General features: G+C 38.3%; 1 protein-coding gene across 11 annotated transcripts in view; it reads left to right on the forward strand.

Annotated features, from left to right (window-relative positions):
- The window catches only part of R3hdm1 (R3H domain containing 1), a 137392-nt gene that overhangs the window by 88963 nt on the left and 27700 nt on the right, over nucleotides 1-20729 (forward strand). For 8 of the 11 annotated variants that reach the window (XM_031381070.1, XM_031381078.1, XM_031381062.1 and 5 more), the window contains 3 exons: nucleotides 3394-3495; nucleotides 5684-5980; nucleotides 8956-9079. In XM_031381070.1, the coding sequence (XP_031236930.1) occupies nucleotides 3394-3495; nucleotides 5684-5980; nucleotides 8956-9079 (523 nt within the window). The remainder of the gene's footprint in view (nucleotides 1-3393; nucleotides 3496-5683; nucleotides 5981-8955; nucleotides 9080-20729) is intronic. The other 3 variants (XM_031381081.1, XM_031381068.1, XM_031381074.1) reach the window with 1 other exon arrangement.

The following is a 20729-nucleotide window of genomic DNA, read 5'->3' on the forward strand; positions in this document are numbered from 1 at the left end:
GTGTGCATGCACACAACAGCATGCATGTCTAGATCAAAAAACAGCTTACAGGAGTTGATTCTTTCCTTCCACCATGTGTGTTTTAGAGATACGACTCGGGTTATCAGGCTTATCAGCAAATATTTTTACCTACTAAACCATCTCTCAGACTCCTGAGAGGTCTTTTTTTTTTTTTTTTTAAGTAGGTCTCAGCTGGCCTGGAGCTTGCAGTGTAGATGAGGCTGCCCTAGAGCTCACTGAGGCCTGGAGCTTGCAGTGTAGATGAGGCTGCCCTAGGTCTGCCTGCTGTATGCTTTGCAAGTGCTTGTCTTTAAAAGCTTTCTTAATCATATCTTGAATTTATATAAGTAATTTAGAGTTTATACAAACATACCTACATTGTCTTTTTGTTCCCTAGAAATTTGCTATCTATGTTTAGAGAGTGATAATATCTGTACAATCCCTGCTTTCATGCCAACTTTTAAAGATTGGGTAGCACTCGTACACCTTTTTCGCTACAAGATCACATAAACGTTCCACTGGCGAATCTCCTTTAGTGTAATTTCTCCTTTAGTGTAATTTCTCCAATGGACAGTAATAAGCTTGAACTGAAGAATCCTCATCTCATTTTCTTAAAAGATGTGTCATTTAGTTAATGGTGTCTTGTGGTATGAAGGACATATATAAGTAGTGAGTTACACTTTCAGATATATGAAAGTAGTGAAAGCAGTTGGCTGCTGTCTGCAGGTAAGATTCTTGGCTGGGTAAGTCAGTTGTTTTCCTTTGCTTTGCTTTGATGCCTCAAGTAGGGATTAAAACATTTTAGAGAAACTTATAAGATCATACAGAAATGCCCATGTACCTAGAGGAGATTGCATAAAGCTCTGCCAGAGAATTCTGTACGGCCTTCTCAACCCTACGTAAGGCTACATACAATTCCTTCCTTGTTCTGCTCTGCCTTGATCATTCAACTTGCTTCCAAGGAATTTTCATAACTGTCTTTACACTGCTGTGTGTTTCACCAGGAGCTTTATAGGACTGACTTCCACTTTTACTTAATTTGGTGGAAATAAGGTTAGTACAGCTTTCAAATTTTTCAGGGATTTGCTTATGGTTATATGTCTCTTAGGAATAATTTTACCTATCGATTCTCAGACCTGTGGTTAAGATCAAGTTTAGAAATAACGTTGTCCCATGTGGTTTTCAGACCATCCTAAATGGAGGTATAGAGAGTGTAGTTTGGAAACAAGCTAAATTTCAGGTCTTGAGGTAAATATCCAATTCTCTGGTTGATTTTACTTACACATTTTAAAAAAAAAAAAAAAAAAAGCTGGGCAGTGGTGGCGTATCCCTTTAATCCCAGCACTTAGGAGGCAGAGGCAGGCAGATTTCTGATTTCTAGGCCAGCCTGGTCTACAGAGTGAGTTCCAGGGCAGCCAAGGATACACAGAGAAACCCTGTCTCAAAAAACCAAAACCAAAACAAAACAAAAAAAAAATTGCAGCTAGATCCTCTCAGAACAAAGATTCACTGAATGATATCCTATTGCTGTCTTTTGCATATGTTGATAAATGATTTACATAATTTCATATAACCAGACACTGTAAATCTATGAATTTCAAAAACAGCACTTTCAGGAGTGCTGTATTTTCTGCACACAACATGAAAGCAGTCACTATGTGGATGTTCAAGTAGAAAGAGGGAAACACTACGACTTTTCCTTGTCAGTTTGGTGTCAGGAGTTTACTTTGTTCTCTCTGCCATTTTGCACTCTGGGAGACATCCATTCTTACCGTGGGGGCTCATCTTGTGTTCTTTCCCTTCTCCAGCATCTAAGTTTTTGTATATCTGATAACTTAAGTAGGTCAGCCTGACTGATAAAGGATTCTATCGTACTGTTTCTGGGACTTAGTTCATCAAGTGGCCAGTAGTAGATTTCTAGCCACTTGCACCTGCTTAGCATGCTTCAAGCTGTCCTCAGCCAGCTGATTGCTAGCTGACAGGTTTCTCAAGGGACCATCAGCAGCTCTCCAAATCAGTCAGCTTTTACTTTTTGCTTTTGTTTTAATCTTGTTGTGTTGGACTCTAAGCTGATCTAACACTTTTATACTTTTAGACTATTTTGTTGATTTTGTTGTAAAAGAATAAGTAATCTGTAAATCTGAGTTGTCATAAACATTTTTATTTATTCCATGCATACTCTTAGTTCATTACTTGCATTTTAAAACTATTCTTTTCCGAAACATTAGCCAGTACAGAATTCATTGGTGAATATACAGTTTAACCAAAAGAGTGTTTATCAGATCAGAATTATCTGCATCCTCATCTGCTTGCTTAACTGGCACAGTAAAAATCACTTAATCTATTTTCGTCTGGTTTTTCATCTGTAAAGTAGATTACAGTGAATCACCTATTTTTAGTACCTTTGCAAATCAATTTTCCTCTCCTTGAAACACAAGAGTGTTTGGCTGAAGATCTATAGTGACTAGTTTCTCAATTCCTACCATCAATTCTTCTAATAAAAATATATTTAGCATTTAGCCACGAGGAAAAGATTTTATTTTTCCTAGATGATGATGTATGCTTGTGTAAGTAGATATGTTTTGGTCCTCTTGTGGTTATTAAGATGTATTTATTTTATGTGCATGTGTATTTAAGTTGCCTGGGGAGAAAAATACGCGCACGCATACACACACACATACACACACACACACACACACACACACACACACACACACACACCGCATGTGATTATGTGATGCCTGTGGAGGTCAAAAGAGGGCATTAGATCCCTAGTATTGGAGTTAAAGATGGTTGTGAGCCACCATGTAGGCTCTGGGGACTGAACCTGGTTCCTCTGCAAGAATATATGCTCTTAACCTTGGAGACATCTCTCCAATCACCACGCTGGTTATTCTTATAGTTCTTTCACACAATGGTGAAGTTTTAGGAACATTATCTCTGAGAATTTAAACATGCTTTATCAAATAAGAGGATTAGTACAGATGCTATATAAATTTATAAGGTTTTTACTTATAATTTAGTAGTATAGAGCAACTTAAACATAGGGCGGCCCCTTCATAAAAATCAGGAAATAAGAGTAAGAAGTTTTGTGTTTTTTTCTGACATAACTCACATAATAGGGTTTAAAATGGCTAATGGTGTTTCTATTAATCTACAAAAAGGTTACATTTATGACATAAAAGTTATTATTCTCATTATGAAATCAACTTGAGCCTAGGTATATTCTTGCTGTTTTGAGTTCATGCGATACTGTTTCTCTTGTTGAATCTCTTGTATTTTTTATGACTTTATAAATGTAAAGCTGTTGCCCCAAAGTGTAAATTTCCATGCTGTGCACTTGTTGTAACATTTTCTTGTGACATTAACTGTTTGCCCACCTGTTACTCCTAGCCTGTTGGTCCTCTGCAGCCCTCTTCTCAGCCTGTTCAGTGCTCTCCAGCCCCCTACCCATCCCCGCTCCTGCCAGTCTCACCCACCCAGCAGTACTCTGTGGTACTGTATCTCCTTTCATCTCATTGTTACTATGGGCATTGTGTGATGAATGCTTCAGACTGTGGGCAGTGTAATTTGCTCTTTTCAGCTTTTCTTACAGGAAGTTTACACAGGAAACAAAGGTGTTTTCTAATTCGTATTAATAACAATGTCTTCCTTTTCCAAAGACAGTGTTTATATCAACTTATCATAGTAACTATAAAAGACAGTATTATTCCTACTTTTCAAAGGGGAAATTTTCAGGTTGAGTGTTCTGATCTAAGGTAGTCTCAGATATTTTAGTTTGCTTTTTTAAATTGAAGTCAGTTTTGAGTCTGTGTAGTCCTACAATGGCAGTGTCATAGAGTTCTGATTAAAACACCATGACTAAGATCAAGATGGGAGGAAAGAGTTTATTTCATCTTACCTCAGGAGTCAAACTATATCTCTGTAGGAAGTCAGACCATGAATTCAAGGCAAGAAACTGTAGGTGAGAACTGAAGCAGAGGCCATGCAAGGGTGCTGCCCACTGGATTGATACCCAAGAACAGGCAGCCTTCCTTTTTAAGTGCTGGTTAGATGCAGTAGGTTAGAACCAGTTACTTTAGATGGATTGCAGGATGTAGCTACAGAAGGCTTCTGATTTTGTCAAAGATCACTTGACACTTAATTTCTCACTTCAAGGAAATACCCTTAATCCAAAGTATGTCCTGAGTTACAACTGTCAGGGTCTGTAAGATCAGGTCTACAAGTAATTAGCTTTGTGATGTTGAAACACAGCTCCATTCATGAACTAACTTCTACATAACAAAATTTGCCTTCTTTAAAGTGAACTTCCTGACAACTTGCTTGCTTATACTAGGGATATTCTATGTTGACCTGTCCTATGTTGAAACTGTACTTCAAATCAGATTATAAACTGTAACAGGAAAACCGTTCTCGATGCTTCTTGAAAACTCTTTGTTCTGTTGGGGATGCTTTTGTTTTGAATTGGGGCGGCAATATTTTCCAACTTCATCTCTCAATGATTTTATGAAGTAACTTTCAGCCTACAAGAAAGAGAAACATTGGACTAGAGAGGTGGCAGTACTTAGCCATATTACTTTGTAATTTAGAGCTAGGAGGTATTTTCACTTAAGAAACCATTTCCATATATTCTAACTCTGTGGCTTCCTAAGAGCAGGCGTTTCATTTTAATCTTATACTGTCATTTGAGTGACCGATAAGAGATGACACTTAGTCTGTCAAGTTAGGAACTATATGTCATATGGCACATAAATCATAGCTTTGGCAGGAGACCACTAGTTGCTTAGCAGTGATCCAGAAACAGGACACTTTGATATAAAGTATTCTCCTGTTTAAATTGAGTGGCAGACTGAGAAATTATGCTATATTAGTTTTTGACATATTAAAAAAAAAAGGGAGGGGGCTGGTGAGATAGCTCAGTGGGGAAGAGCACCGACTGCTCTTCGGAAGGTCATGAGTTCAAATCCCAGCAACCACATGGTGGCTCACAACCACCCATAATGAGATCTGACGCCCTCTTCTGGTGCGTCTGAAGACAGCTACAGTGTACTTACATATAATAAATAAATAAATCTTTAAAAAAAAGGGGGGGGAATGACTAGTTAGATTTTGATGGTTGGAAATGCAGAAGAGAAGAGCTATCTAAAAGTAATTTCTTGCAGAAAATACTAATTATGTAATATAAAAATGTCCAGGTTTGCTTCTGAACCCAAGTCAACATTTAAACTTCATTAAATATTTGTAGCTATCTTCCTTCCTACATAGGAGTTCTCATTTTCTTGAACCTGCTGTCTTTTTCTTATCTGTTTTACATGAATATGATGCCCGTACATATTCTGCTACAGCTTGCTTATAAATAAAGAAAGTATAGGACTTGGGTAATATAGCTCAGTTAGTAGAGTGCTTGCCTCATATCAAATCGTCTTGGGCTCCATCCTAAGCACTGCACAAATTAGACATTGTGATATATGGCTCTTCTCCAGCACTCAGCACGTGGAGACAAGAGGATCAGAAATTCAAGAAACTTTCAGCTACATAATGACTTTGAGGCTATTCTAGGAGAGATGAGATATTCAGAGGGATGTGGGGGTGTAGGGGTGTGGGTGTGTATGTGTAGCACTTTGCATTGGTAAGTTTGGTCCATGAATGAACGGCTCACTGATGGCCAACTTCTTTTCAACAGGATAACCTTGGCTCTCAGTTCAGCCACATGAGTCTTGCCCGACAGCCGTCAGCTGATGGTTCCGACCCTCACGCCACCATGTTCCAGTCCACTGTTGTTCTACAGTCTCCCCAGCAGTCTGGTTACATCGTGACGACAGCACCCCCACATCCTCCACCACCACCTCCACCACCTCCCCCTCCTCCTTCCCTGCCACCTGGGCAGTCAGTCCCCACTGCCAATTTCTCTGCCTCTGGGCATCCTGTCAACCAGCCTGTGCTCCAGCAGCAGGGGTTTCTTCCTCAGCCCTCACCACAGGTGTGTTGTTTTTTCATGTTCTTTCTCTCACGGGAACCTCTAACGTGGGAACCATTTGTGAGATAGTTTAAGTAAAGCCCATCGTTCCCTCTGGAGAGCGTTAGGTGCCTAGGGAGCAGCCATGTAACATTTAGCTACAACTCAAAGTTGTGTTCTTTGAATTTCCCTCTGGCTGAGAAGTGGTTTTTGTTTGATTTAATGTCTCAGGAAAAAATAATAAGTGTATGTGTTTGTTAGGGTTACTATGATGAAACACCATGATGAAACAAAAGCAAGTCGGGGAGGAAAGGGTTTATTTCATTTGGTTTACATTTCCACATCATAATCTTTCATTGAAGAATATCAAGGAAGGAATTCAAAACAGGGCAAGAACCTGGAGGCAGGAGCTGCTGCAGAGGGTGCTGTTTGGTTAACTGGCTGGTTCATCCTGGCCTGCTCAGGTTTCATTCTACAGAACCCAGTACTCCTTGCCCAGGAATAGCACTGTCCACAATGAGCTGGGTGTTTCCTCCAATCACTTACTAAGAAAAGCCTTAAGGCTAGACATTATAGAGGTCCTTTCTCGTCGAGGTTCCTTTCTTTTCAGAAGACTCAAGCCTGTGTCACGTTGACATAAAACTAGTCCGCACAGTACATTAGAATTGAAAAGTATATATGACAGCATTTCAAGAATAGACCATGTTGAACAGAAGTAGCATCATAGTTTCCTGTTGATAAACAAATCTCTCTGTTCACGTACTTCAATCTTAATTGTTCTCAGTATGTTTTGTGTGGTTTTAGGGGGTTGTTTGTTTGTTTGTTTTGTAGGGGATAGATTTGAGACAGAGTTTCTCTATATAGAGCAGGGTGTCCTGAAACTTGCTCTGCAGACCAGGGTGACCTCAAACTCAGAGTTCCATCTGTCTCTGCCTCCCAAATGCTGTAATTAAAAATGTGCACAACTAGGCCTGACTGTTTTGCCTAAATAGATAGTACTTATTTTATTTAGTACACTTGAAACATTTAACGTCTTTAGTTGCTTCTATAAAAAGAACTGTTTTTACGTTTTACTTTTTTATTTGTTCACAATAAAGGGAAATTGAGCATAGTGATCTTATACCCTATGGATTCTCTTTCTCTTCTGTTTAGCTACTTCCTCTGAATTGAAACCCCCTTAATGGAAGGAAGCTTATACTGAATGTATGTCTTTTGTTTGTGCCATCCAGGGTGTCTTGGATGAGTAGACATTTTTTCACATCTCCCCAGGCAGGGGCAGAATCACACAACAGCTTTCCACAGATACTCATTTTCATAGTGGACTAAGTTCTTAGTACATTTTTCTTGTTTGGCCAGGTTGGTTTTTTGTTTGTTTGTGTTGTCTTTCTCAGGTTAGTTTGTCTTGGTTTTGCCTTTCCTTTAACAGCCATTATTAATCCAACCAATCATTTTACACATAGTAAGGAGATACCCTACCAATAACCTACTAGCTTTCTTATAGCCTTTTTATGGAGTGAGGTTTTTAGTTTTATAGAGTTCTTAGAATTGTGTATACAGCAGATCATTTTTCCACACAAGATTTTTTCTGGGTTTATTTTTTCCTTCGCTCCGTCTAATCGAGATCAGATTAATTTAAAACAAACAAACAAACTTACACTAGCTGTGATGGCACATTACTTTAATGCCAACACTCAAGAGGCGGATGCAGGTGGATCTCTAATTAATAGTCAGCCTAGACTATGTACAGAGTTCCAGATCAACAATGACTACCTTGTAAGATCCTGTCTCGAAAAAGAGATGGGTGATGTCTAAGCACACTCTCTAGGAGGCATTCTGGTCCTCTTCTTACTGTCTTTCCACTCGCCCCCTCTTCAAAGATTTTCTTTAAACCTAAGGTGTTGGTGGTAAAATGTTTTCAACTGAGCATGGGCACCTCACCAGTTTTAAACAATTGTGAATCTCTGTAATGGTCTCTATTGCAAAAAGGTTTTTTTGATGCAGGCTGCTACACTTATTTGCCTGTATAAGGATAAATAGAGTACAATTTGAAATGATACTGGCTTGGGAAAATAGTGGTTGTAGGTTTATAACCTCTCCAGCCACGGGGGAGGTATGTGTACCAAACAAGCATGAGCGCCCTCCTATCGAGTGGGCGTTAAATCCAATTAGACAGCTGTTGCTACCCCATAGATAAAAGTGCTGCTTTTATACCACTGCCGATAACTCCTCTGGCTGGCATTGTTGTGATTCGTAGCCTTTCCGGGTAGGTAAGGCTGCTGACTCCTCTCACTGGCAGCTTGCATAGCACCTTTTGATAGTGTCAGAGCTATCCTCAGGGAGGAGGCCTCCAGTCGGTTCCAGTCCCCAAGTCCTGCGTCCTCAGGGAGGAGGCCTCCAGTCAGTTCCAGTCCCCAAGTCCTGCGTCCTCAGGGAGGAGGCCTCCAGTCAGTTCCAGCTCAACCCCCCAGTCCTGCGTCTAAAGTATTTGGTGTCCTCAGATCTTCGAGATCTGGAAGCAGCCATGAACAGTGGTAGCTTTCAGTAGTATTTCAGCCAAGCAAACTTGGTTTTAAAAAAAGAAATGTGAAACAAATACAGCAATAAAATTAACAGCCAGAAGTGATTAGTGAGCACAGTGGTAAATGTCTTTTGTTCTGTGTGGTTTGCTTTGGAGATGTTTTATTTTGTTTGAGATAGGGTCTTTCTATTTAGGCCTGGCTGGCCTGGAAGTTACTATGTAGAGACTAGGTTGGCATCGAATTCACAGAGATCCCCCTGCCTCTTTGTACAAATCAAAGGCATTTGTCACCATGCCCATGGGAGGAGATCCTTTTAAAGAGACCTGAGATCTTGACTTTATGTTTTTTTCCACTTAAATTGAAAAATCCAATTCATTTTAAAAGGGTTTATATTATAATTACTGCTCATTGAACGTGCCTCATGGAAAAGTTACTTTTCCAAATGAAACTAATTTTTGTCCTCATTGCTTACAATTATAGATGCCAGCCTGTTACTGTGCTCCAGGCCACTATCACTCCAGCCAGCCTCAGTACCGCCCCATCCCTTCTGTCCATCACAGTTCACACCTAAACCAACCACTGCCACAGCCTGCACAGCACACAGGTGAGTTGTCTCCATGCCAAGGCATTATGCTAAGTCTTTGAGGATCTCAGGGTGCGTGTGTGTGTGTTTGTGTGTGTGTGTGTGTGTGTGTGTGTGTGTGTGTGTGTGTGTGTGTGTGTGAGAGAGAGAGAGAGAGAGAGAGAGAGAGAGAGAGAGAGAGGGTGAGTTGCCTTTAAATGAAGAGTAGGAAATCTTAGCTTTCTTTAGAAAACTACACAGATTTGTGTGATAAAGGGATGAGAGCATAATAGGAAGTTTCTACAAGGCCAGGGACTGGTGAGTAGCTGTTGGGCTCTCATGGTCTTGGTAATAGAAGCCCTTTACAGAGCTATGTAATGCAAGACGCCCTCCATACTATAACCAGAAGCAGAACCTGCTAAATGGATTCATTTGAACCTTAAATGTCAAAATGGCTAAAGAACTGCATTCTTTTTCTTTTGTTTTTGTTTTTTGAAGGGGTTGTGGATTTTTTTTTTTTTCCTAGAGAAACTTCTCTGTGTAGCCCTGACTATCCTGGAACTCTGTAGGCCAGGTTGTCCTCAAACTCAGAGATCCACCTGTCTGCCTGCAGAGTGCTGGGATTAAAGATGTGTTCCACCACCACCTGGCTTCATGAACTGTATTCTTATACATTTTTCTGTCTCATTTTCAGTTTGATAATTATTTGGTGAAAAATAAACAAATAGAATCTAGTACTGGAAGTATAAAAATTATTAGAATTCAGTCTTGATTTCTTCTTGTCCTGTTTTTTAAAGAATGTGTTGAACTGAACTCTAGTCTCAATTTTTAGATACTGTATTAAGAACTAGGTAATAATTTAGCAATTAGTGATTGCTTTACAAACTTGAGCACCTGAGTGTGGTCCCTATCACCCACATAACAACAGACATGATGTAATACTTGTCATTGTAGCACTGGCAAGGTAGACAGACACAGGTGGATTTCTGGGGCTGGATTCCCAGCCAGCCTGGCCTAATTGCTGTTCTCAGAACTAGTGAGAGACTATTTTAAGAAAACGAGGTGCACAGCTCTTGAGGAATGATACCCAAAGGTGATCTCTGGTTTGTACACATATGTGCACTCGGTAATGCAATCCCACAGACACCTAGAAAGCTGTCTTTCCGATCTTAATGAGCTCATTTCTGTTTCCATCCTGGTTGTGTCCTCTTACAAATGTTTAATGAGTTGCTTATTTAAAACCTTGTGTTACACAAATTAAAGAATTGAGGCTAGATTTTATCAGTGATTTCTCTGGAGCATCTTGAGCTCTTTGTTGTTGGCGGAGGTCCAGATTCTGTGGAGAGGCATTTCAGTCTACCTGCACAGAGGAGTCTCCTCTTAGAGTCAGTACTGTCCCCTCCTTAGAGCCACTCTGGGACTAGTCACTCCAGTGAAAGGACTCACTTCCTGCTGCTTGCGCACTGTAACCAACAACTCCCATTGCAGAGAAGAGTATAATTAGCTCCCATCCAGACTTTTGTGTCCTTCACCTGCTGTACTGCGGCAGTGCCCGTAAGTTTTCTGTTCTTAGTGCCCAGGCTCTTTTCTTACACCAGCCCTACATTACATGTGCTAAGGTGTTGTCCTACAGGCTTTGGGTATCATCTGATCCTTTTAGCTAAACTACAATTTGTTTTGTCTCAAATATGTCAGATTTGCCTGAAGCCTAGTAATATGGCCCATGTCAAAGAATATGAATAGTGTATATTTTAAGTTAAGAAGACGTCAAAGTTGTTCCTAGATGGCTAGATGGCTCAGCAGGTAAAGGTGCTTACTACACAAGCCTAACAGCCTGAATTTGATTCCCATACTTCTGTAAAGGTAGAGTGGAAAGAACCAACTCCACAAAGTTGTCCTGTGACTTCCACATATGTGCTGTGACACATAATGTAACCTCTCCCACTCTTTATATATATGCACATATCTTATAATAAATTACAACTTTTTAAAAAAAGGTTTTTAAGATTGTTCATGAACATTGATCATATTATTGCTCATTTAATGTCACATAGACAATTGGTTTTTTTGTTTTGTTTTTGTTTTTGTTTTTTTCAAGACAGGGTTTCTCTTTGTAGCCCTGGCTGTCCTGGAACTCACTCTGTAGACCAGGCTGGCCTCGAACTCAGAAATCCGCCTGCCTCTGCCTCCCAAGTGCTGGGATTAAAGGCATGTGCCACCACCACCCAGCTGACAAGTATATTATTCTAATAAAAATGATCTAGCTGGAACCAGTGACATATATCTGTTAGCACTATGTATGCTAAGGTTAGGAAGGTTGCGGGGTTAAGGTACACTTGGTAAGGTGTAACAGCACCATATGTCAAAATTAAAACAAAAAAATAGTAGTAAAGAAAGCATTTTTTTTTTCTGTACTTTCATGGGCCTGAAAATAACTGACTTTTTGTGGTGTATATCTTTTTTGTTTTACCTTCTAAATTTATACCATCTGCTGTGATTTGCTTTCATTTATGGTTTTTCCCCTGTGGTTCTAGATATGGGACTCCTGTCTTTATCTGTGCTCAGCAGGCATTTGCTGCTTGCACACATCCCTTCCTGTGATAGCTCACTAACTTTATAAAAAGGAAATTGAGTGCTGGAGCCACGTCTCTAACTCCAGTTTCGGGAATCCTCCACAGACACTAAGCCCATACATGTAGGCTTTTACAACACTTAGGTGCATAAAATATCTAAAAGAAAAACTTCAATAGAAAAAAGTAAGTTGGGGCTGGAAAGATGGCTTAGTGGTTAAGAACACTGGCTGCTTTGCCAAAGGTCCTGAGTTCAGTACCACACGGTGGCTTACAACCATGTGTAATGGGATCTGATGCACTCTTCTAGTGTGTGTCTGAAGGCAGCTGCAGTGTACTCATATAAATAAAAAATAAATAAATCTTTTTTTTTAAGTAAGTTGACCCTCATGCCATTCATCTAAATATGTTTTATATGACTCTCTGCATTAGCAAACCCTGATAATAAGGCAGCAAAGGTCCTCTGCTGTGTATTTATGAAAGCTTTTAGTTTTATCTTTTTTCTGAGGTAAAAATTTGTTTCTTCCCATAATCAGTTTACAAAATAAAAAACTTAGTCACATGGGACTCAACTTAGCACTTGGGACTGAAGTGCTTAATTCAGTTGCATCTCTGCACATGGATATCTCCACTTAATTAAAAAATTATTTTTTAAATGCCTAATAGTCATATCTATGTGGTAGAAAGTTATCAATCATTTGTATTAGTTTAAGTATGAATTTTCAGCTGTTAGTTAAGATGAAAGAGAAGAAAACAGTAAGCCAGACTGCATCTGGACAGCACAAGTGCAGAAAAGGTCGGCCTGTCCTTCAGTAGTTTCTGACATCATCTGACTCCTAGGTGTCAGGTGTAATAGATCACTGTGAGGAGATCTTGTTCTTTCACTTATTTTTGTATTTGCCTAGTGATGGCTAGCTTAAGTTGTTAGTTTTGCCTCATTCTGTTTGAAGCATAAAAAGGAAACCCTCAAATATTCTGTTATGCTTGTAAATATAATAGAAACATTCCCTTTTTGGAAATTTTCAACAAGGAGAAGCAGTGATGTGTATGTAGGCAGTTGTATTAGCCTTTTTATAGAACTGGTGGGAATTTGAACTCTTTTAAACAAAGCCGTACTCTTAAGACTATAGTTTGCTAATTTTTTTTTAAACTAAGACTTTATAACTAAATCTTAATATTAGAACAAAGAACTAGAAGATTAGGTAATTTCTGTTTGTTTTGTTTTGGTTTTTTTTCTGTTTACTGATTTCTGCCCCAATTTTCATATGTAAACATAGTTTATGTCTCCATATATATTTTCTTATGTTTCACCATTACAACTGACTAAAATATAAACTTTATCACCTATTTTTTGTCTCTTGTCAACCATGCTTATGTACCCAAAAGGAGCTCACAAAGGTTGTTATTCTCTTTGATTTCATGAAAAAAATAAAACTTAATTATTAAGCCAAATAATGAAAAACATGGCATTACTAATACTTAAATGCTTACATATGAATTGAAAGAACATTTTCCCTAAATTAACAAACTCATTCGAGTCAATTCTGAGACCACGTTTTTGTATGGACAATAGAAATAAATGATTTTCTGTTATTTTCCTCCTTGTAGAAAAAAACTTGGGGAAATTCTTTTCAGATAAAACACTTTAGTGTTCTAACTATATTTGTGCCAATGTACTAATTTCCTTGACAATAAATTTCCTTATACTGTGTGAGCCCAGTGGAGCAGTATGCATAGCGAAGTCTTGTCTCAGTCTTGTGTGTGAATGTGAACTCAGTGACTGTAGTCATTCAAAATAAGATGAAGTCAGCACATGTAAAAGACATTCATGCAAATCCTGACTGCATGAGGCTTTCCAGACAGTACAGTGTATAATAGGAAAAAATGGCAGACTGTAAATCAGAATCCCAATGACCCATGACCTTTTTTTCCCTGTTTTTATCCTTTATTTTATTTTATTTATTATAGTTTGTGTGTATGGATGTTTTGCCTTCGTGTATGTTTGTGCATTACATCCATGCATTGCCCGAGGAGGCTGGTAGAGGATGTTGAGTCCCCTGAGACTGAAGCCACACACAGTTTTGAGTCTTCTGTGGATGCTGGGAATTGAGCCCACGCCCTCCTGCTAGATCAGCCAGTGCTCTTAACTGAGCCATCTCTCCTGCCTCCACAGGCATTTTTTACCTAATATTAGTTCTGTTAGTTAAAGCCTGGGGCTTTCAGTTTGCTCACTTACAGAATTAGTCTGTGTTGTTATATTGTCTAGTGTTTGTGAACTCAAAAATGGAAAGATTCTGTCTTTTTTTTAGTCATTTCTGGTTTAGAAAGGTGAACATCAGAGCTGACTTAAAATAGCTTAGTGTCTTACTATTAATAACTGCAATCATGCAAGCAGCTATTTCAAGAAAATTCTGTTACTTCCTAATTGCAATACTTGTAACTATTTCAACTCAGCATACATATAGGATAGTATATGATATTGTACAAAATAAGAACTTTAAAGAAATGGACCAAGAAGTAGTGTCTATAGCAAAGACAGGTTTATAGGCCCTGGCTCTTTGATACATAGCTGCTTTCATTTTGGACTCTTTTGAAAAGTTTGCAGCTTCTCCTTATGTGGTTATATTTTATAATAATTGGCCTTGTTCCTGAGCTGTTGGATTCGGGGCCGTAGCACTGTCTGAGAGGTTTACATTTCTCACAGTGAACCGGTCTCTTTTTCAGCTGCTTCCTGACTTCTTTTTACTCAGGTTTTTACTGCTTTTTTGCTTTTTTTTTCCTTTTTTTTTTTCCTATGCTATATTAAGATACTAATATTTGTTTATTTTCCATTGCCTATAATTTCCTTTTAATTTTGCATCATACTCAGAAATAAGGATTTGAACAGCCTTGGCTTCATACAATTTATCCTTAAAAATTCAAATTAGCCATTGCTTTCATTTGTTTTCCAAAGCATATTTGAATGGCAGGTTCAGTTTGGTTTGCATCTTACCTAACAAAGTTTAACATCTTAAGCATGCCAAACTCATTAGTAGACATCAAATTTGTCTCTTTCCCTCTTTTTAGGGGCATAGTTATTCATTAAAATATGGGCCAAATGCACCAAAGATACCCACATGCATTTTAAGCTGCTTGGTCCTTTACCAAGATACATAATTCAGTTTTCCCCAAAACTGTTACTATTGAGTGCCTATGAGAACCAAAATAATTTTGTGAGTCTGAATATGATTTAACCAGCTGGTAAATTCAAAGAATGTCAGTGAATTATATGTTTAGCCTTAATTGGTTATATTTATTCAGATTCATTACTAGCTGGCTATAATAGCATATTGGTAAGCCACTTTGTATAAGGAACACTTTAGAATGAACAGGTTTTGTGGCATGCAGAATATAGGCAGCATTGCTGGCCACAGATTAGAAAGGACCTGGGGGTTGAGGGAAGCTGATATTGTAACTCAGTTGGTAGGGTGCTTTGCCTAACATGCATGAAGCCACAGAGTCCATTTCCTGCTCTATATAACTGCATGTTACATATAAAAATAACTAGAACATGAAAGACAGGGAAGAATGTACACTATTGGGTCAGCAGAGGCAAATTATATTGACAAGCAATTGAGTTACGTCACACAGGGACTTTAAGAACAAAACTGATCATTTCTCTACTGATAATTTTTACCCATATGATAGGGACTTTATATTACTAGGTAGTGGCCCTGGTTTTACTTAGTTTCTTGTTGATTCTGTGAGCATTTTTTATGCATGAGCAGCATAGATTTCAGAAACTGTATAATAAGTACAACTCCACCTATTTCCATTTCCCCTCTCCATTAATCTGCTGCCTCTGAAATATGGAGCAAATCTATTTGGTAAGTACTTAGAGGTTTTCTTGAGTTGTTTAGGATAGTTATCTAAATAAGAGCTGTGACTTCTGTGGCTCAGTTTACTCAGATTGCTTTTTCCTGGCCTTTCTGTTGACATAAAGATTGACAGAGGAGAAAGACTAAAGAAGTTGTATTGGCAACTGTGTCTTTTCCCAAGAACAAATGAGAGCAGCCTTCGGTTGAACTTACTTGTACTCCATGATCACCTAGTTCATACGTAATTTAGATTCAGCAAAAATGTCTTTTAAAGGCTTAACTTCCTTCACAGTGCTTCTTTACACGAGTCTGTAAGAAAGAATGTTAACACTGGTAAGGAAGTAACCCTAGAATCCTGGTGATGGCCGTGCCAATGAAGCATTTCTTCAGTTTGTCTATCTGGTTATGGCTAATCTGTTTTGAAGGATGCTTTCCATTAACACCAATGCTAGTTCAGGTCACCTATGATAAAGTAAATCTAGCTTTTGATTCTAGATCACACTTTTCTACTGAGTACTGATTTTTCTTCTTGCTCTCTTCTGTTGAGAGTTAAATAGAAGGTTCCTTGTAACCTTCCAGGATTGTTGTTGAGCCAAAAATTCAAACTGATGTTGCTCTCTCAGGTTGCAGAATTGTTGCTGCTCTCCTCAGAAAGTCCTGGAAGAAGTTGGATAATGTTGCTGCAGCATAGTCCTTTAACAGAGAATGGGAGTGCTAAACACTTGTATTGATAACTGGATGTCAGTGAATTCTGCTTAAATCTCTTACTATTACTTTTGCTTACTTTTCGAATAATGCTTTTCCACCAGATTGACAATTCTGATAAAAGATAACTCACTTATCTCTTCCTGGTTATTTCTAAATACGTCACAGAGAAAATTTTTAAAAAGTTTACCGTTTCTCATACACTGAAACTCCTTTTGGTAAAGAATGTTTATGTTATACTGGAGGAGGGGCGGTTTATTGTGTCAGGACACTGGAAATGCTCTTGTGGTGCTTTTTAACCCAGTGGTGCTTTCCTTTCTCTAGGAAGTCACTTCTCCTTCCTTACCCCCAGTCTCACACTTGGCAATCTTCACACTATATTTTTGAAACTATGTACCATTTCCACTTGTCTGAAGGATTAGATAAGGAACTTGAATCACAGAGCCACTTGTCATAGGTGATACTCCCTAACAACCCAAGCTGAATGCTGTAAAATTGCTTTGTTTAAACAGAAGTTCAGAAAAACATTTCAAGAAGTTTAAATGCTTTTTAAATAATATTATTTTTATTCAACATATGTACATGAAGTGAGACACGCCTTATACCGTGTGATACTAAATGGTTAATGCCTTGGCTTTCATTAATGACAGGGAGATTCTTACCTGTGTTTGAAATACAGTATTACACCCTGCCATGCTTTTAGAGCTTCCATGTTTCTAACTTTTCTTTTTGATTGTAGTGTGATAATCTTTGGCCAGCAGACCCCACAGTTGTCTTGCATTATGGAAAGTCCAATAATATTTTAATATCTTGCTCTGTAGAAAGTACAATGCAGAATTGCATACTTGTTAGCCATTTCCTGGGTTTTAAAATTATTAGAATGAAAGATGAAACATTCCATTATGATTTCAAAAATAAAAACTCAAATATTTGTTCTAATACCATTAAATTTTTCCTCTTGATGGTTTTAGTTGTGATAGGCTTAGAAAGGTTCCTTTGTAAAGATTCCTGATGCCTCCTTCCAGTAAGGTTCAACCCCGGTGTCTTCCCCCTTGATGCTAAAATGAATGGAAAGCAACTCTGGGTGGGAGGGGAAGTCCTTGCCTCAGACAGCCCAGGACTCCCTGCTTAGGAGTTATCCTAATGAAGGGACTTAGCCCCACTGAGATTGAGGGGAAGCCAGCCAGCATCTGTTAAAAGCTTCTACAGACTCATCCAGAATATGACAACAGTCTTTCTTTTAAGCAAAAAACAACCTCCCTTAAAACAACCAGGCTGAATCCTCAAGAAGACGACTGTAGACTGAAAAGGGAGCACTTGGGATGTAAGACACAGAGCAGCTGAGATTCCTTATCCTTTGGGATTCCACTCCCTTTCCTAATAGTTTTCTACTGAGAAAGCTAATCTCATAAGTCTAGCAGGCATATAGCTTTGAAATACGCAAACCATACCAAGAGAGTGGGGAAAACAATGAGTACAACATGGGCTGATTGTATAAACTTTTTCTATGTGGCTTTTATCTCCTCAGTTCATATAACTGCTTTCTGGACTAACTACTCTGATTTCTATTTTCGACAATTATGTCTGTTCTCACAAATATTCTTTAATTCAAGTGAACAGTTAGTTGGCTGGCTTTTTTACTTTATAATAATTCTATTTTCTTGCCAAACATGGTGGCACATGCCTTTAATGCCAGTGCTTAGGAGGAGACAAAAACAGACAGAGGCAAATTCATCCACATAATGAGACCAGCTGGGGCTACATAGTTTCTTATTTTTAAAAAAATATAAAAATTTAAAATATAAACACAAACTCTACATTTTCCTACAATTAAAATTACCTAGGACCTTAGGCGTGTTACACTAGAGTAGACATTTTCTCTAACCAAAACTCTCAGAAAATCAAAGATCACAGATCCTTCTTATTTGAGTATTTCTGTAGTACTCATTCCACGTCAACAGTTGTCTCTGGGGAAAGTAAAACTTACATGCAGATCCCAGCTATACACTGACCGGCTGTGACCTTGGACTAAGGTATGAACCTTTCTGTGCCTTTGTTTCCTCACCTGAAAAATGAGGATAATTGTGTCTCTGAGATAGTCGTCTCTATGAATGTGGCATGAGTTACTTCGTGTGGACAGAGCAGTGCTGACATCTAATAAATGATGACTGTCAGCTGCTAGTACCTGGCATGCCTTGGGAGCAGTAACACCCGATATTCCAAATAAAAAGACATAGGAGTTTTGAATTGGGTTCTTTGCTAGAGGCCACAATACATAGTTTGTGCTCAAATATCAGCCTTCTTAGCTTCTGAGGTCATGCTCACATCCTAAGGTGTGGGAGAGATCGACTGAGTTATTATCTTTTAATTGTTAAACTTAAGATCTAAGCATGTTTTGTTTTATGTTGTATTATGTTGTGTTGTTTTGTTTGGAAACCAGGTCTCACTGTATCACCTTGTCTAGCCTAGAACTTACTCTTTAGATGAAGCTGGTCTCAGCCTCACCAAGATCTGCCTGCCCTCTGCCTCTTGAGTGTTGAGATCAAAGACGTGTACCACCATACCTGGCCTAATCATGTCTTAAGAAAAGTTATTTAGGGACTTTATATTTAGGAATACTTGCTGGGTTTGGTTCCCAGCACCACATGTTAACTTAGAAACACTTATATTTCCAGTGCCATGGGACCTGATGCCCTCTACTGACCTCCTTGGGTACTTCATGACACGGTACATAGACATACATTCAAGTAAAACACGCATACACCTAAATAAATCTCAGGAAAAATTGTCATTTTAAAAATAAATAAATTAATTTTTTTCATTTAAATTTTTCCTTCCTGGGGGCTGGAGAGATGGCTCAGTGGTTAAGAACACTGACTGCTCTTCTGAATGAAGGTCCTGAGTTCAAATCCCAGCAACCACATTGTTGCTCACAACCATCCTTAATTAGATCTGATGGCCTCTTCTGGAGAGTTTGAAGACAGCTACAGTGTAATTGCATATAATAAATAAATAAATAAATCTTTAAAAATAAATAAATAAAATAAAAATTTCCTTCCCATAGCTTGTGTGATCATATTTAGATGCACTAAAGAAAAGGCAAATAGAATAGCAGGTAGTGATTGTAGATGAATGTTTTGCACGTTTTAATGTTTTTTAATTTTTTTAATTTTTTTTTAATTTTCTGCTATGAATATCTGTCTTATCATCAAGTAAGGATATTTGAAAGGCACCTGATTATTGCTTTTATTTTAGAAATGTTAAAATAATATTTTCTATTAGATAAAAATACCAGGGTTTTTTCCTAATTTGTTTTCCTAATCAATTCAATACTTCATGATTAATGAGATGAAATTTGTGTCTCAGCTATTGGAAAAGAGTTTTAATGACCACGCCACAAACATTAGACTGATGGGATTTGTATTGTGAGTTACCAGTTTAGTGAAGATGTCAGAGTATACTTAGCCTCATAAGCTTATGGTGCTTTAAAACTTAAACTTACCATCAGAAAGCATTTACTAAATGGGTTATAAGAAACTGGTCTTTCAGCACATGGTGTGTCTGGATTTGTGTAGTTCAGAATCAATGGTAACTCGGTCACTGGGCACAACAACTAGAATCCTAATCCTGTAAGCCATCTAAATCCACCGAATTCGCCATCTAAACCAGGGGTCACTAGTAGCTACATCTTGTCCTCCCGCTGTCCCCTTCTTCCTCCCTCTCCTAGAAAAATATTTTGTTTTTACCCTATGAGTTTTTCACCATTGTTTTAAGTATGAATATTGAATACATACATTTTAGCTAAGTAATAGCTAATATAAAATGGGTTTTTTGTGAACGGACAATGATGGGTGTTAAAATTTCTTTCCTTAGTCTTAAATGATATATCATTCCTGTTTTGTTTAACAGTATACACAAATCGCAAAAGGATTAATTTATTAACAAGAGCAAGTTCATGTTACCAGTACAGTTTTCAGGTGTATTCTATAAGGTAGTTAACAGAATTTTCACAAAGGAGCAACTTAGGGAAAACAATGTTTTCTTTAAAGTGCCTGTCATTCTTATTTTTAATAAATCCACTGTTGATCAAGGACATAGTCACAATTAATTTATGTTGCTTGTGAATGAAATATTAATGTAGAAATGTAGACTCAAGAGTCAGGGGGGTAAATGGATTAATTAATTTCAATCCAAAGGTAGTGTGGTCCATAACCATATCATCCCTTTCACACTGGGTCTTCTTTGATCTCAGAAGGTGAAAACTGTGAAGCTTAAACTTGATTGTCAACTTGATTGGATAGGAATTAATGAAGTACTCCTGCCTCCTCCTTTCATGCTCCACCTCTGTATGTACTTGCACATAGGGCTGGGAAGAGAGAAGCCTGCTAACATGGGCATTCCTTTTCTCTGTTCCTCGGCCACCATGTGTGTTACTCCATTCTCCCCTTCCTTCCATAATGGACTAAAATCTCTAAATCCGTGAGCTAGAATAAACCCTCCTTCAGGACAGGGCCACCTGCTGGTTTTTAAATCTGGATGTTCCTGTTGGTTTCACCAGTC

Source organism: Mastomys coucha, unplaced genomic scaffold (genome assembly GCF_008632895.1).
Source record: "Mastomys coucha isolate ucsf_1 unplaced genomic scaffold, UCSF_Mcou_1 pScaffold1, whole genome shotgun sequence".
NCBI classification, from domain to species: domain Eukaryota; kingdom Metazoa; phylum Chordata; class Mammalia; order Rodentia; family Muridae; genus Mastomys; species Mastomys coucha.